The sequence below is a fragment of the Panulirus ornatus genome, chromosome 67, assembly GCF_036320965.1.
Source record: "Panulirus ornatus isolate Po-2019 chromosome 67, ASM3632096v1, whole genome shotgun sequence".
Classification (NCBI taxonomy): Eukaryota; Metazoa; Arthropoda; class Malacostraca; order Decapoda; family Palinuridae; genus Panulirus; species Panulirus ornatus.
Genome location: NC_092290.1, coordinates 1,676,186 through 1,692,556, shown reverse-complemented (window position 1 = coordinate 1,692,556; position 16,371 = coordinate 1,676,186). Strand labels below are relative to the sequence as shown.

The 16,371-nt window shown below is 41.7% G+C and overlaps 1 protein-coding gene across 2 annotated transcripts in view; it reads left to right on the top strand.

Annotated features, from left to right (window-relative positions):
• The window catches only part of mask (multiple ankyrin repeats single KH domain), a 56,691-nt gene that overhangs the window by 26,697 nt on the left and 13,623 nt on the right, over positions 1–16,371 (top strand). For both annotated transcript variants that reach the window (XM_071658844.1, XM_071658845.1), the window contains 8 exons: positions 2,426–2,600; positions 5,440–5,566; positions 6,378–6,593; positions 6,731–7,013; positions 7,920–8,119; positions 8,332–10,656; positions 15,239–15,500; positions 15,696–15,859. In XM_071658844.1, coding sequence (XP_071514945.1) covers positions 2,426–2,600; positions 5,440–5,566; positions 6,378–6,593; positions 6,731–7,013; positions 7,920–8,119; positions 8,332–10,656; positions 15,239–15,500; positions 15,696–15,859 — 3,752 coding nt within the window. The remainder of the gene's footprint in view (positions 1–2,425; positions 2,601–5,439; positions 5,567–6,377; positions 6,594–6,730; positions 7,014–7,919; positions 8,120–8,331; positions 10,657–15,238; positions 15,501–15,695; positions 15,860–16,371) is intronic.

Below are 16,371 nucleotides of genomic sequence, written 5' to 3'. Positions count from 1 at the left end.
ACGGATGAATAAGGGCAGCAAGTATGAATTATGTACATGTGTATATATGTATATGTCTGTGTATGTTTTTTTTTTTCTGTCTCCCGCGTTTGCGAGGTAGCACAAGGAAACAGATGAAAGAAATGGCCCAACCCACCCCCATACACATGTATATACATACGTCCACACACGCAAATATACATACCTACACAGCTTTCCATGGTTTACCCCAGACGCTTCACATGCCCTGATTCAATCCACTGACATCTCGTCCATTCTGGTATACCACATCATTCCAATTCACTCTATTCCTTGCCCTCCTTTCACCCTCCTGCATGTTCAGGCCCCGATCACACAAAATCTTTTTCACTCCATCTTTCCACCTCCAATTTGGTCTCCCACTTCTCCTCGTTCCCTCCACCTCCGACACATATATCCTCTTGGTCAATCTTTCCTCACTCATTCTCTCCATGTGCCCAAACCATTTCAAAACACCCTCTTCTGCTCTCTCAACCACGCTCTTTTTATTTCCACACATCTCTCTTACCCTTACGTTACTTACTCGATCAAACCACCTCACACCACACATTGTCCTCAAACATCTCATTCCCAGCACATCCATCCTCCTGTGCACAACTCTATCCATAGCCCACGCCTCGCAACCATACAACATTGTTGGAACCCCTTTTCCTTCAAACATACCCATTTTTGCTTTCCGAGATAATGTTCTCGACTTCCACACATTCTTCAAGGCTCCCAGAATATTCGCCCCCTCCCCCACCCTATGATCCACTTCCGCTTCCATGGTTCCACCCGCTGCCAGATCCACTCCCAGATATCTAAAACACTTTACTTCCTCCAGTTTTTCTCCATTCAAACTTACCTCCCAATTGACTTGACCCTCAACCCTACTGTACCTAATAACCTTGCTCTTATTCACATTTACTCTTAACTTTCTTCTTTCACACACTTTACCAAACTCAGTCACCAGCTTCTGCAGTTTCTCACATGAATCAGCTACCAGCGCTGTATCATCATCGAACAACAACTGACTCACTTCCCAAACTCTCTCATCCCCAACAGACTTCATACTTGCCCCTCTTTCCAAAACTCTTGCATTCACCTCCCTAACAACCCCATCCATAAACAAATTAAACAACCATGGACACATCACACACCCCTGCTGCAAACCTACATTCACTGAGAACCAGTCACTTTCCTCTCTTCCTACATGTACACATGCCTTACATCCTCGATAAAAACTTTTCACTGCTTCTAACAACTTCCCTCCCACACCATATATTCTTAATACCTTCCACAGAGCATCTCTATCAACTCTATCATATGCCTCCTCCAGATCCATAAATGCTACATACAAATCCATTTGCTTTTCTAAGTATTTCTCACTTACATTCTTCAAAGCAAACACCTGATCCACACATCCTCTACCACTTCTGAAACCACACTGCTCTTCCCCAATCTGATGCTCTGTACATGCCTTCACCCTCTCAATCAATACCCTCCCATATAATTTACCAGGAATACTCAACAAACTTATACCTCTGTAATTTGAGCACTCACTCTTATCCCCTTTGCCTTTGTACAATGGCACTATGCACGCATTCCGCCAATCCTCAGGCACCTCACCATGAGTCATACATACATTAAATAACCTTACCAACCAGTCAATAATACAGTCACCCCCTTTTTTAATAAATTCCACTGCAATACCATCCAAACCTGCTGCCTTGCTGGCTTTCATCTTCTGCAAAGCTTTCACTACCTCTTCTCTGTTTACCAAATCATTTTCCCTAACCCTCTCACTTTGCACACCACCTAGACCAAAACACCCTATATCTGCCGCTCTATCATCAAACACATTCAACAAACCTTCAAAATACTCACTCCATCTCCTTCTCACATCACCACTACTTGTTATCACCTCCCCATTTGCGCCCTTCACTGAAGTTCCCATTTGCTCCCTTGTCTTACGCACTTTATTTACCTCCTTCCAGAACATCTTTTTATTCCCTGAAATTTAATGATACTCTCTCACCCCAACTCTCATTTGTCTGTGTATGTATATATATGAATACGTTGAAATGTATATAGGTATGTATATGTGCTTGTGTGGACATGTATGTATATACATTTGTATGTGGGTAGGTTGGGCCATTCTTTCATCTGTTTCCTTGTACTACCTCGCTAATGTGTGAGACAGCGACAGAGTATAATAGATAAATAGATATAAAAATAACTATCTAATGATAGTATGAACTGAAGCACTTTTTGTGTGATGTATTCTAAAACCATGTTATATATACTGATGAGTCACATATGCATTTCTTCAGTGTATAGTTTAAGAGTTTTAGTGAATGGAGTATTTATTGAGAAAATGTAAAGTCACTGAATCAATAGAAGAATGTTTGATTTATGCTGCTTTTAGATGCTGAAATCAATGCACAAACGGAAGAGACACAAGAGACTGCATTGACGTTGGCATGTTGCGGTGGCTTCAGAGATGTTGCTGACCTCCTCATCAAGGCTGGAGCTGGCCTAGAGCTTGGGGCCTCAACACCACTCATGGAGGCAGCACAAGAAGGCCATAGAGACTTGGTTGAGTAAGTAATGAGTTACATTGCCATATTTTCTCTGGAATGGAAAAGATAGAAACAGACAGAGTCGTTCACAAGATCATGAGTAGTGGTGAAACTGTTTTGAAGTGGATCTAGGAAGTGTGTTTGGAAGGATGAGAGTGATGAGGTGCCTGATGATTGCCCACTGGCAATAATAAGTCTTGTTGTATAAAAGAAATGGAGTAAAAGTTAGTATAAGAATTACAGGCATAAGTCTCCAAAGATTCTTCATCAGCATGCTTTATGATTGGATAGTAATTGATATTGTAAAAGGAGTAATGAAACCTCCATAAGTGAGGAACAAGGTGTGTTTAGGAAGGGAAAAGCTTTGATAAAAGTTTAAGAAAAAAATAGATGTCTATCCGTATCTCTGACACCAGTTCCCTCTATGAACTTCCTTAGGGGTTGGCCACAGCAAAGGAGTGAACTCCATTGCTGCTTCTTAGCATTTAGTGCCCCACCCTTAACAAGCCACTGGCAGAGGGCAACTCTAGCCCAGTGCTTCCAGAGGCTCCTACCTAATGTTCCTAGTGACTACTTCAACCAAATGTGTCTACTTCTATTGCCTACAGCTCTTACCTACTGCTTTTACTTATGTTACTGCCTACTATTCCTATCTACTACTTTTACTTATGTTACTACCTAGTGTTCCTACCTACATCTATCTATCGCTCCAAACATTTTGCTAAAAGGCAGGGTTAATATCACTTGCCATAGGAAATCTAGAGATACGGAGAATGAGTTGTGTGGGTTAAGTGTTATCAAGTGTTATGTGTGACAAGGAGAGATTGTATGTTTGTGAACAGAATGTGTGCAGCCCATGTGTGGGTGAGACATGGTGTCAGAGGAGTGCAACTTGACAGCCACTTAAGTGCTGGCTCTGTACACAGCCGTTACTGACCCTCCTGGTACCCAGATGGATAGTACTAGTAGTATACCCTCCTTTTCAATGGCTGCGTACTTACTACTACCATCCAGATGTATACAGCTATTATGGATTAAGGAAAGGCATTTTACAAAACAAACAGGAAGGCATTTTTAGTCTTTCTGACTTTTATGTGGTGTGCGTGAAAAACAAGAATGCTCTTATAATGTTTTCGTAATGTAAGTGCATGTGAGAAAGGAGGGGTATGAGTGATGGTATGGAGAATTGTATGACATGCGAAATATGAGTGAGTTGGGGTAATTTTTGGTGGCTTTTGAATATGGAGAATCTAAATTAAAGTGGTTTGAAGAATTCATTGAAGGGCACATGGATGAAAGTCTTTTAGAATGATGTTTTCTTGTAGGTCTGTATGCCAAATGATAAAGCTGGTGAAGAAGATGTTGTCCAGTAGAATGTACAATAAGAGGTAGACCATGGAAGGGTTGGATAGAGGAGAGAATTGATCAGCCTTAGGGGTTTTTAAGATGATATTAGAAGAATGAATGGGGATCAGATGCAATGGAAGTATATTGTATATGGAAGTGTTATGATTAGGATCTCTGGTCTTGATTGATGAATCTGCCTCTTGTTTTAAGTGAAAAATTAAGAAGCATTTTCCTAAATGTGGAAATCTATGTTTTGCTTTAACATACTGGGCACTGGTTGAGGTTGTATGTAATGTTTTGATGCTCTATATTCCTGGTTCACCCTGTTGAAGCGGCATGGGAATCGATACTTAGATGGAATTATACTTGTAATATTTTTATACTAAAAGATTACTGATTGATTTTCAGTTGAAGTTGTGATCTTAATATCATGTTTCAACTGTTAATGACATATTTTGTAGTTGAAAGTTAGCAATATGTAGTTGAATGGTTGACCAAAAAGACATATTTTAGTTAATTGTGCATGGAAAAGAGACTGCAAATGGGATTATTTGATTAGGGTTATCAAATTTTAAGATATAGATGCCAAAGGAATTTTAACTTTTGTGTGTTGTGTGAATGGAAATTTCATTCCCAAATCAAATTGGTGTACAAAGTGGAAAAGTTGAGGGTGCTTATATTAACTTGTTTTTCACCTCACCCTGGACATGAATTGAGGATGTATGAGTGAACTATGTGGCTGGATCCTCCTGGTTTTTCCTATAAAGATAGGGACACAGTTATAGATAAGTTAATAACATATTATTAATTGTTAAGGATAAGCAATGTGTGAGATTTCCACAATTAAAAGAGTTAGTCATTTATAATGTGCCTCCAGCAGGATGTGAAAGTTCATCTTTGTCTAGGGCAGTGCTCTCAACTTTTTTTCTTGTGGCAAATTGTTTCCAAAGGTTATAGTGATCGCACCAAAGAGTGAAATACCATGATTGTGATTATTTATCAGTCATAAAAGCTAGGGTAACTTAGGGCACTAGAGTTACTGAATATAGTAAACAGAGCAAAACAACTTAGACCTAATAGCACCTGCACAATATACATTGATGTCTGAGAGTTGCTTTCTTTATTATTAGAATTGATATTTTAGCGTCCATGAAATCTTGATGGCTTCAGCTTCAAGACCCTAAGAAAAATACTTAGCAATCCCACTTAGGGTTGTGATCCCAGAGATGAGAATTCCTGGTCATGGGCATTTGACATGACAGTGACCAGCTGTGTTCCCTTAGTAGCTAGTGCTTTGTTGACCCTTCCTGGCCAGAGGATTGCACCAGTATGATTAGTGTGCAGAGTACTGATGTGTTCCGATACTTGACAGGTTTAATGAGAATAATCATCTATGACTTTTTGGTTAGATTTTGTTAATCAGAGGGTTTTTCTTTAGCCTGTTTAACATGAGAAATTAATCAGGCATCATTGCTTGGAATGTTATGATATTGAATTTAAACTGCTCTTTCAGGTACCTAATTGAAGCTCGTGCTGATGTCAATGCTCAGACATCAACAGGGGACACTGCGCTTACTTATGCTTGTGAGAATGGACATACTGATGTAGCAGACCTCTTGTTACAAGCTGGGGCCAATTTGGTGAGTTGTAACAAAAAAATACATATATAAGTTTATTAAAGGCATTGTGCATAGAATATATTATTATAGTTAGATTGTTTAGTGTTTCCCAGAAAAACTGCTTATATCATTAGGTTTGTCTATGGCAGAGTTGTTCATTCATCTCTGATACAAATGTTAGAACATTTTTATGGATCTTGCTGATAGCCGTGTAAAGTCCTTTATTTAATTTTCTGATTCTGTTGTGTCCTTTTTGTGTAGTTTCCTATTTGTACTGTTTAGGGAAGGAGTTTTAAACTCTTGGAAGATACTCTGCTTTTGTATGACCTTATTGACTAATATATGCTCTATGCATTTACCACATCCTAGGTCAGTTTATTCCATATATCCATCACTTCTATAAAACTATTCCTTTATATCTTTTTTACAAGTTTTCTGTTTAGTCTCATTTTATGTTCTTCGATTGTTCTAGACTTATATCTTTTGAAGACCTCCACTGTGTGTGCACCACCATATCTGGTTTAAAAACTTAAATGTTGCTATCAGATCACCTCTAACTCTCCTAACTTCCATACTGGGTGAATGTAAAGCTTCAAAGCTTTCCCTGTAACTTTGCTTTCTTAGTTCTGGTACTGTCTTTGTTGCCTTCTTTTGAACCCTCTCTGTTAGTTCCTTGAGTTTCTTTAGGTGTGAAGACCAAACTTGGGAAGGGTACTCTTGTTGCTAGGATGTGAATAGTTTGCTGAAAATTTCCTTATCCTTGTACATGAAAGCTACTTTGATTTTTGCTTGCAACTAAATTTAATTTTTATTTTCCTTTTGCAAATTTCAGGAACATGAGAGTGAAGGTGGCCGCACTCCTTTGATGAAGGCTTGCCGAGCAGGCCACCTGTGCACGGTACAGTTCCTCATTGTGAAGGGTGGGGACGTGAACAAAACCACCACAAATAATGACCACACGCCATTGTCATTAGCCTGTGCTGGTGGTCATGTTCCTGTGGTGGAATTACTATTGGTTCATGGGGCAGACCCTCACCACAAGCTCAAGGTTAGAAATTTAATACCAATAAGCTTTCTTATCTCACATTTTTGTTGAATACTAAGGAACACAGTGTTTTATATTTGTACTTGGTGCCAACTAGTCATTTGAAAAAAATAAAGCACTAACAAATGATTGTCTTGCAGGACAATTCCACTATGTTGATGGAGGCTAGTCGTGGTGGCCACACCAAGGTGGTGCAGCTACTCATTGACTTCCCAAGCTCCATCTCTCACCTTCTTCCTGTAGTTGCTCCACCTCATCCCAGTATGACTGGTGGCAGCACAGGAGCGACGGGAGAGTTGACCAGTGGGCCATTGCTCGAGGGGGACCCTCATCATCTCTCCATGGGTCTCACTGTCGTTCCAGGGTCAGATCCTCAGGCCCCTTTAGTGCTCAATGCAAATCAACCCATATTTAATGATATTGGTATGTGTGTTTTGAATTTACTTTTCAAGTTTTCCCCTCAGTCATGTATTTTTTATTTTCATATCCAAAGTTATTAACTTTTCAGTTATGTTGGTATTTTTAGAGTTCTCTCTTCACCATCTTCAAGTGGTAATTGATTGAGAACTCAGATTTGATTTGAACATAGGAAAGGTATGCACATATAGGTATGCAGGTTTGACAGACATGAGGATGATTGATATGGACATGAATTTTTGTTGTTAGTGACATCGTGTTGAAAGCTTAGTCAGCCCATTACGTTGTATGATGTACAGTTTGCCAGTCATGGATTCATACCTTTGCATTGTCGTATAGATTCCCAGCTAAAGTATTATTCCACATAATGAACCTAATTACATTGATGGAAAAATATCTTGCATCTTAGGCCCCAAAACCGTCAGAGAAAATGTAACTGCATCATCACATTCCAAAAGTATAGCATACACTATTATAGATTTTAAAGTAAAAGAAAATTTTCCTTCTAAAATCGTTTATACTTAACATGAACCTTAGGTAATTTTTTCATTTGTATATAAAGTGGCCTGTCTGTGTAAATGATACTTATGTGAATAATGAGTATAAAATATAGTACATTTTCACCGTGGTTCATGTCAGTGATGTCGTGCCGGGAGCTAACAGCACAGCAGCATCTGCTTACAACATCTGCAACCACCTAATCTATATATACTGCAGACATTATAGCCCATTTCTTTCAAATAAATCTCAAGAATTTTCATGTCCATAATTCTTGCATTCACACAATAGTTTTCAAATTATAACCACAAAAAGTCTATAAATTCATACGTCTTAAATCTGTGAATGCAATAATATTTCCAGTACTGTCCTTTGGTTATGTAAGCATCACCTTTGTGAATACTGTTATAACAGCTCGATTAGGAGATGGAGGTCTACCAGGAGGATCCACTGCAGTTACTGGTGGTACTCAGGCAGCAGTGACTAAAGTGAACCGCAACAAGACAAACCGTAAACCTGCTGCCACCTCTGTGTTACCCACTTCTGTCACTCCTGGCCTTACTCCCACCACTGCCACCACTGTGGACAAGACCAGCACCAATGATGCACATACTGTAATTAAACTTGTTTTTGTATTTTTTATTAGTAATACAATAAAACAAATCTTAATTTAAATCTTTTACTACAATAGTCTGACTCATTACCATTGATTAATTTAGATTGGAAATGAGAACTAAGAGCTTATACATATATTTGGTTCACATTTTTTTAAATGAGTTTTTATGCATGTTAAGTAGATTTTTATTGTGACCATTTGCTTTTTCAGGCAAAAAGCACCTCTCCTAGTAATGTGAACAACAGTGACTATGTCTTATTAACACCAACCTCTCCAACATCTCCACCACCTGGCAACCAGGATGAGGCCAGTGCCAAGTTGAGACCATGTGATCGTCTTGACCAGTATGTAGACAATCTAGTTAGGAAGGCTGAGCAGCCTCACCAAAACCGTGAAGAGCAGATTCTTCAGAAACAGCAAATTCTTGAAGAGTTGCAAAGGGTGGAGAGAGAATTGCAAGGAAAAGTTATCCCCTACAGCAGCAACTATGATACCCCCAGAAGCAGCAGCAGTAGCAGCAGCAGCAGCAGCAGCAGCAGCATCAATAGCAGTAGTAGCAGCAACACAAGTACTAGTGTTACATGTAGTAGCAGTTCTGTTGTGGGTACTGTTTGTAGTAACAGTGGGTCATCCATCACAACCTTGGCAAGCAGCAGTACTGGTAGTAACACTAACAGTGGCATCAGTGCTGGAAGCACCTCCCTGGCAGCTCCTCTTGTCTACCCTCCGGCATCCTTGCATACCCATGTACCCATTGCTACTCACACTGTAGAAACTCAAACAGGCTTCCTTCCAGGTACTGGATGGGCAAGTTTACCTCCAGGTGTAGTCATGTCAGAATTACCCCCAGTGGTGTCTCTGTATGGTGGAGCAGCCCCTGCAACACAGTTGCCAATTTCGCTTCCTGCTGAAGGAGCCCAAGTACCTTCCTCAATGTTTCCTGGGGGAACTTGCCCTCAAGAGACAGCTGGTTACTCTGCTTCATCTGTTTATCACACTCCAGCCTCACCTCCATCCCTTCCAACACACAATATTTCCTCATCTGGACCAGCAACTGGAAATGTTCCAGTGTCTGAAAGACCTAAAATGATACCATCAAAGAAAGCAGATAAAAAGAAGCTTCAACTGCAGCAACAACAGCAAAAGCAGCAGCCAGTTTCTCAGCAGCAGCACACTACACAGCAGCAAATGATGGTTCAGCGCAGCCAGGCAGTACAACAGCTACAGTTGCAACCAGTGCAGTTAAACCATGGAGTTGATGGTTCATATAGTTGTCCAGCTAGTGGCTTAAGTACCCAGTCATTGCTTGTTCCAGGTGGTACTGTAACTTCCTTACCTCCTCCACCTCCCCCAGGTGTATTGCATCCTGCAAGTGGAGCAACACAATGCCTTCCACCACCTCCACCTCCTCTTCCCCCACCTCTTCTAGTTGAAACACCTCATGATCAGAGCTGTCAGAATAAGAGCAAGACGGACACCACTGTACCAAGAGGAAAAATGGATAAGAAACGGAGTGTCCCCTCAGAATGTGATTGCCCTGGGCTTTTACCGAATGAAGAAGTGACTAGTAGTGGGACTGGTATAAGTAAGTTGGAGAGTGATACTGCTGGCCGAGAGGCTGACAGCGGCGCAGAAGTTGTTCCTCTAACATCATTAGGCGCTCCACTGCAACTGTCAACGGGGTTGGGGGCAGCTCCAGGTACAGGTTTGCAGTTTGTACCCACCACTCTTGTATCCTCTCCTCACCTACAATTTGCACCCTTCCAAGTAGGCACAGGCTCTGTGCCTCTGCAGTATGGCCATTTGTCTGCCTTGGGGATGGGACAGGCAGTGGCCAGCCAACCAGTCACCAGCCAAGGTGCTGCTGCAGCAGCAGTAGCAGCACAGCAGCTACAAGTAATAGGTTCCTCAGGAGTTACAGCTAGCAGCAGTAGTATTACTAACAATACTAGTGCAGGTGGCCCTGTAGGGACAGGGGCTCCACAGTCTAGTAAGTCTCAAGTGAAGAAATTTTTGCTGCATTCACCACAACTTGGAGTAAATGGAGGGGAGACTGGAAGTCAGCAGCGGGGGTCACCTCTAGGACCACTTCTTCATACCAGTCCAGGAACACTTCCTGCTGGGCAACAGGTTGCCCACCCTTCCTCACTCAGTCAACCATCCAACAAGAAGAGTAAGAAACAGGTTCGGGGCACTGCAAACAAACAGGAGCGAGATGGTCATTTCAGCCTTCCTGTTAGTGCAGATGGAACTACTGTACAGGATGTTACTTCACACCACCAGTCTGTTGCTGCAGGCTTACCTCTGGATCCAGCAACCCAGGGTGTGGTATACGCCAATGCCCACACGATGGCTCACTTTCCTGCAACCATGGCAGCACCATCTGGTACTCTTCCTCTCACTAACGGACCTGTAACAACTTTTGGCCAGGGTCTGCATGTTAATGAGTCAGGGTTAATGGTTGCTACTCCAGCAGCTCCAGCCAAGATATTGAATGACCAGTTACCTGACATGATCACTGCCCCTGCAGCACAAGTAAGATTTTTGTTTTTATGTATATCTGTGTGTGGAGGAAGTGAAGTGTTTTAGATAGCTGGGAATGGATTTAGCAGCGGATGGAACTATGGAAGCATAAGTGAGTCACAGCATGGGGGAGGGGGCAAAGGTTCTGAGAGCATTGAAGAATGTGTGGAAGGCGAGAACGTTATCTCGGAGAGCAAAAATGGGTATGTTTGAAGGAATAGTGGTTCCAACAATGTTATATGGTTGCAAAGCATAGGCTGTAGATAGGGTTGTGTGGAGGAGGGTGGATGTGTTGGAAATGAAATGTTTGAGGACAATATGTGGTGTGAGGTGGTTTGATTGAGTAAATAATGAAAGTACAAGAGAGATGTGTGGTAATAAAAAGAGTGTGGTTGAGAGAGCAGAAGAGGGTGTGTTGAAACGGTTTGGTCACATGGAAAGAGTGAATGAGAAAAATGGTTTTGTCACATGGAAAGAATGAGTGACGAAAGATTGACAATGAGGATATATGTGTTAGAGGTAGAGGGAATGAGAAGTGGGAGACCAAATTGGAGGTGGAATGATGGAGTGAAAAAGATTTTGAACGATCAGGGCCTGAACATACAGGAATGGGTAAGGTGTGCAGGGAATAGAGTGAATTGGAACGATGTGGTATACCAGGGTCGACGTGCTGTCACTGGATTGAACCAGGGCATGTGAAGCATCTAGGGTAAACCATGGAAAGTTTTGTGGGGCCTGTATGTGGAAAGGGAGCTTTGGTTTCAGTGCATTACACATGACAGCTAGAAACTGAGTGTGAACGAACGTGGCCTTTGTTGTCTTTTCCTAGTGCTACCTCGCGTGCGTGGAGGGAGGGGGATAGTTTCGTGTGTGGCAGGATAGTGATAGGAATGGATGAAGGCAGTAAGTTTGAATATGTACATGTGTATATATGTATATGCCTGTGTGTGTGTATATATATATATATATATATATATATATATATATATATATATATATATTTTTTTTTTTTTTTTTTTTTTCGCTGTCTCCTGCGTTTGCGAGGTAGCGCAAGGAAACAGATGAAAGAAATGGTCCAACCCACCCCCGTACACATGTATATACATACGTCCACACATGCAAATATACATACCTACACAGCTTTCCATGGTTTACCCCAGACGCTTCACATGCCCTGATTCAATCCACTGACAGCACATCAACCCCGGTATACCACATCGATCCAGTTCACTCTATTCCTTGCCCTCCTTTCACCCTCCTGCATGTTCAGGCCCCGATCACACAAAATCTTTTTCACTCCATCTTTCCACCTCCAATTTGGTCTCCCACTTCTCCTCGTTCCCTCCACCTCCGACACATATATCCTCTTGGTCAATCTTTCCTCACTCATTCTCTCCATGTGCCCAAACCATTTCAAAACACCCTCTTCTGCTCTCTCAACCACACTCTTTTTATTTCCACACATCTCTCTTACCCTTACATTACTTACTCGATCAAACCACCTCACACCACACATTGTCCTCAAACATCTCATTTCCAGCACATCCATCCTCCTGTGCACAACTCTATCCATAGCCCACGCCTTGCAACCATACAACATTGTTGGAACCACTATTCCTTCAAACATACCCATTTTTGCTTTCCGAGATAATGTTCTCGACTTCCACACATTCTTCAAGGCTCCCAGGATTTTCGCCCCCTCCCCCACCCTATGATCCACTTCCGCTTCCTTGGTTCCATCCGCTGCCAGATCCACTCCCAGATATCTAAAATACTTTACTTCCTCCAGTTTTTCTCCATTCAAACTTACCTCCCAATTGACTTGACCCTCAACCCTACTGTACCTAATTACCTTGCTCTTACTCACATTTACTCTTAACTTTCTTCTTTCACACACTTTACCAAACTCAGTCACCAGCTTCTGCAGTTTCTCACATGAATCAGCCACCAGCACTGTATCATCAGCGAACAACAACTGACTCACTTCCCAAACTCTCATCCCCAACAGACTTCATACTTGCCCCTCTTTCCAAAACTCTTGCATTCACCTCCCTGACAACCCCATCCATAAACAAATTAAACAACCATCGAGACATCACACAACCCTGCCGCAAACCTACATTCACTGAGAACCAATCACTTTCCTCTCTTCCTACACGTACACATGCCTTACATCCTCAATAAAAACTTTTCACTGCTTCTAACAACTTGCCTCCCACACCATATATTCTTAATACCTTCCACAGAGCATCTCTATCAACTCTATCATATGCCTTCTCCAGATCCATAAATGCTACATACAAATCCGTTTGCTTTTCTAAGTATTTCTCACATACATTCTTCAAAGCAAACACCTGATCCACACATCCTCTACCACTTCTGAAACCACACTGCTCTTCCCCAATCTGATGCTCTGTACATGCCTTCACCCTCTCAATCAATACCCTCCCATATAATTTACCAGGAATACTCAACAAACTTACACCTCTGTAATTTGAGCACTCACTCTTATCCCCTTTGCCTTTGTACAATGGCACTATGCACGCATTCCGCCAATCCTCAGGCACCTCACCATGAGTCATACATACATTAAATAACCTTACCAACCAGTCAGTAATACAGTCACCCCCTTTTTTTAATAAATTCCACTGCAATACCATCCAAACCTGCTGCCTTGCCGGCTTTCATTTTCCGCAAAGCTTTTACTACCTCTTCTCTGTTTACCAAATCATTTTCCCTAACCCTCTCACTTTGCACACCACCTCGACCAAAACACCGTATATCTGCCACTCTATCATCAAACACATTCAACAAACCTTCAAAGTACTCACTCCATCTCCTTCTCACATCACCACTACTTATCACCTCCCCATTAGCCCCCTTCACTGAAGTTCCCATTTGTTCCCTTGTCTTATGCACTTTATTTACCTCCTTCCAAAACATCTTTTTATTCTCCCTAAAATTTAATGATACTCTCTCACCCCAACTCTCATTTGCCCTCTTTTTCACCTCTTGCACCTTTCTCTTGATCTCCTGCCTCTTTCTTTTATACATCTCCCAGTCATTTGCATTATTTCCCTGCAAAAATCGTCCAAATGCCTCTCTCTTCTCTTTCACTAATAATCTTACTTCTTCATCCCATCACTCACTACCCTTTCTAATCTGCCCACCTCCCATGCTTCTCATGCCACAAGCATCTTTTGCGCAAGCCATCACTGCTTCCCTAAATACATCCCATTCCTGCCCCACTCCCCTTACGTCCTTTATTCTCACTTTTTTCCATTCTGTATTCAGTCTCTCCTGGAACTTCCTCACACAAGTCTCCTTCCCAAGCTCACTTACTCTTACCACTCTTTTCACCCCAACATTCTCTCTTCTTTTCTGAAAACCTCTACATATCTTCACCTTCGCCTCCACAAGATAATGATCAGACATCCCTTCAGTTGCACCTCTCAGCACATTAACATCCAAATGTCTCTCTTTCACGTGCCTATCAATTAACACTTAATCCAATAACGCTCTCTGGTCATCTCTCCTACTTACATATGTATACTTATGTATATCTCTCTTTTTAAACCAGGTATTCCCAATCACCAGTCCTTTTTCAGCACATAAATCTACAAGCTCTTCACCATTTCCATTTACAACACTGAACACCCCATGTACACCAATTATTCCCTCAACTGCCATGTTACTCACCTTTGCATTCAAATCACCCATCACTTTAACCCGGTCTCGTGCATCAAAACTACTAACACACTCACTCAGCTGCTCCCAAAACACTTGCCTCTCATGATCTTTCTTCTCATGCCCAGGTGCATATGCACCAATAATCACCCATTTCTCTCCATCAACTTTCAGTTTTACCCATATCAATCTAGAGTTTATTTTCTTACACTCTATCACATCCACCACTCCTGTTTCAGGAGTACTGCTACTCCTACCCTTGCTCTTGTCCTCTCACTAACCCCTGACTTTACTCCCAAGACATTCCCAAACCACTCTTCCCCTTTACCCTTGAGCTTAGTTTCACTCTGAGCCAAAACATCCGGGTTCCTTTCCTCAAACATACTACCTATCTCTCCTTTTTTCTCATCTTGGTTACATCCACACACATTTAGACACCCCAATCTGAGCCTTCGAGGAGGATGAGCACTCCCCGCATGACTCCTTCTTCTGTTTCCCCTTTTAGAAAGTTAAAATAGGTATAGGTATGTATATGTGCATGCGTGGGTGTTTATGTATATGCATGTGTATGTGGGTGGGTTGGGCCATTCTTTCGTCTGTTTCCTTGCACTACCTCGCTAACGCGGGAGACAGCTAACTTGGGAAATGGCGAATAGTTTGAAAGAAAAGAAAAAGAAATATATATATGTATATATCATTTTATCTATGCCACAGAATCATCTCTGTTCATGCATTTTAAGTTTTTGTTAATTTACATATTTTGTGAATTATTAAATAATTGATAAGTTGGCAGACCCAGTACCACCATCCCTGCTAAGTGAAAAAGAGCTGTATGAAAGATTCCAGATATGTTTGTGAAAACAGAACTTAAGTGAACATATGGACTGATTTTTCTCATGTTTTTAAGGTGAGTGGTGGTCAGCTAGGAGTAGGAGGTGTACCGGTGTCAGTGGGAGTTCCATATATGAGTGGTGATGGGAGTGTCCCATACAATGGGTCTGCGGGCATTGCACCTGGAGGAGTATGCCATTATCCAGCAGCAATACCATCCCATCTAGTTGATGTAGACATCGAGACAGATTCCAATCATGATACAGCCTTAACATTGGCATGTGCGGGTGGCCATGAAGAGTTGGTGCAGCTTTTACTTAATCGAGGCGCCAACATTGGTAAGACTTGATTGGAATGAAGACTTTAGTCAGTCATCCACTCTGTTTTTAGTAGTTTGATATAAATCTAAACAAAAAGACAGTAATGGCTGTCACTGTAATTACATGGTATTTTTGTTGTAAAGAGCATAGAAGATTTGGTAAAAAGCTTTTAATTTGTTGTAAACACCTAAATAATGAGACTAATCTTTACAGAGCACAGAGACAAGAAGGGCTTCACCCCCCTGATTCTAGCAGCTACAGCAGGACATGCCAAGGTAGTGGAGACCCTGCTCAATGCAGGTGCCCACATTGAGGCTCAATCTGAGCGAACTAAGGATACACCACTCTCCCTTGCTTGCTCTGGAGGCAGATATGAGGTTTGTAGTTACCATTTAAAATTGATCATTTGCTGTTTCTTTAGAAAATAATTCCCTTTTGTTACATATGATTTGGACAAAAAAAAAATACCCCCTTTTTCCCCTCAGAAGTGGAAAGTCCAAGACTTGAAGTAGTGTGGGTAAGAAGAGGATGACCAATTTGAGAAGGAAGGAAGGAGTGAAACAGATTTTGAGTGCTTGGGGTCCTGAACAAGCAGGAGTGAAAGGCTTGCTGGGGAAAGAGTGCCTTGGAGCGATGTGATATACAGGGGTCAACATGCTGTCATTGGACTGAACCAAGGCATATGAAGCAGTTGAGGGGAAACTCGGAAAGGTCTGTGTGGCCAGATTGTTTATAGGGGGCAAATATGGAAAAAAAAAATAGAAAGATCAGGGTGCAGTAAAGGAGCAGGTTAGTTGGGGTGTGAGTTTGAGTGGAGAAAATTTTGAGGAAGTGAACTGTTCTAGATACCTGGGAGTGGACATGGCAACAAATGGAACCATGATTTGCT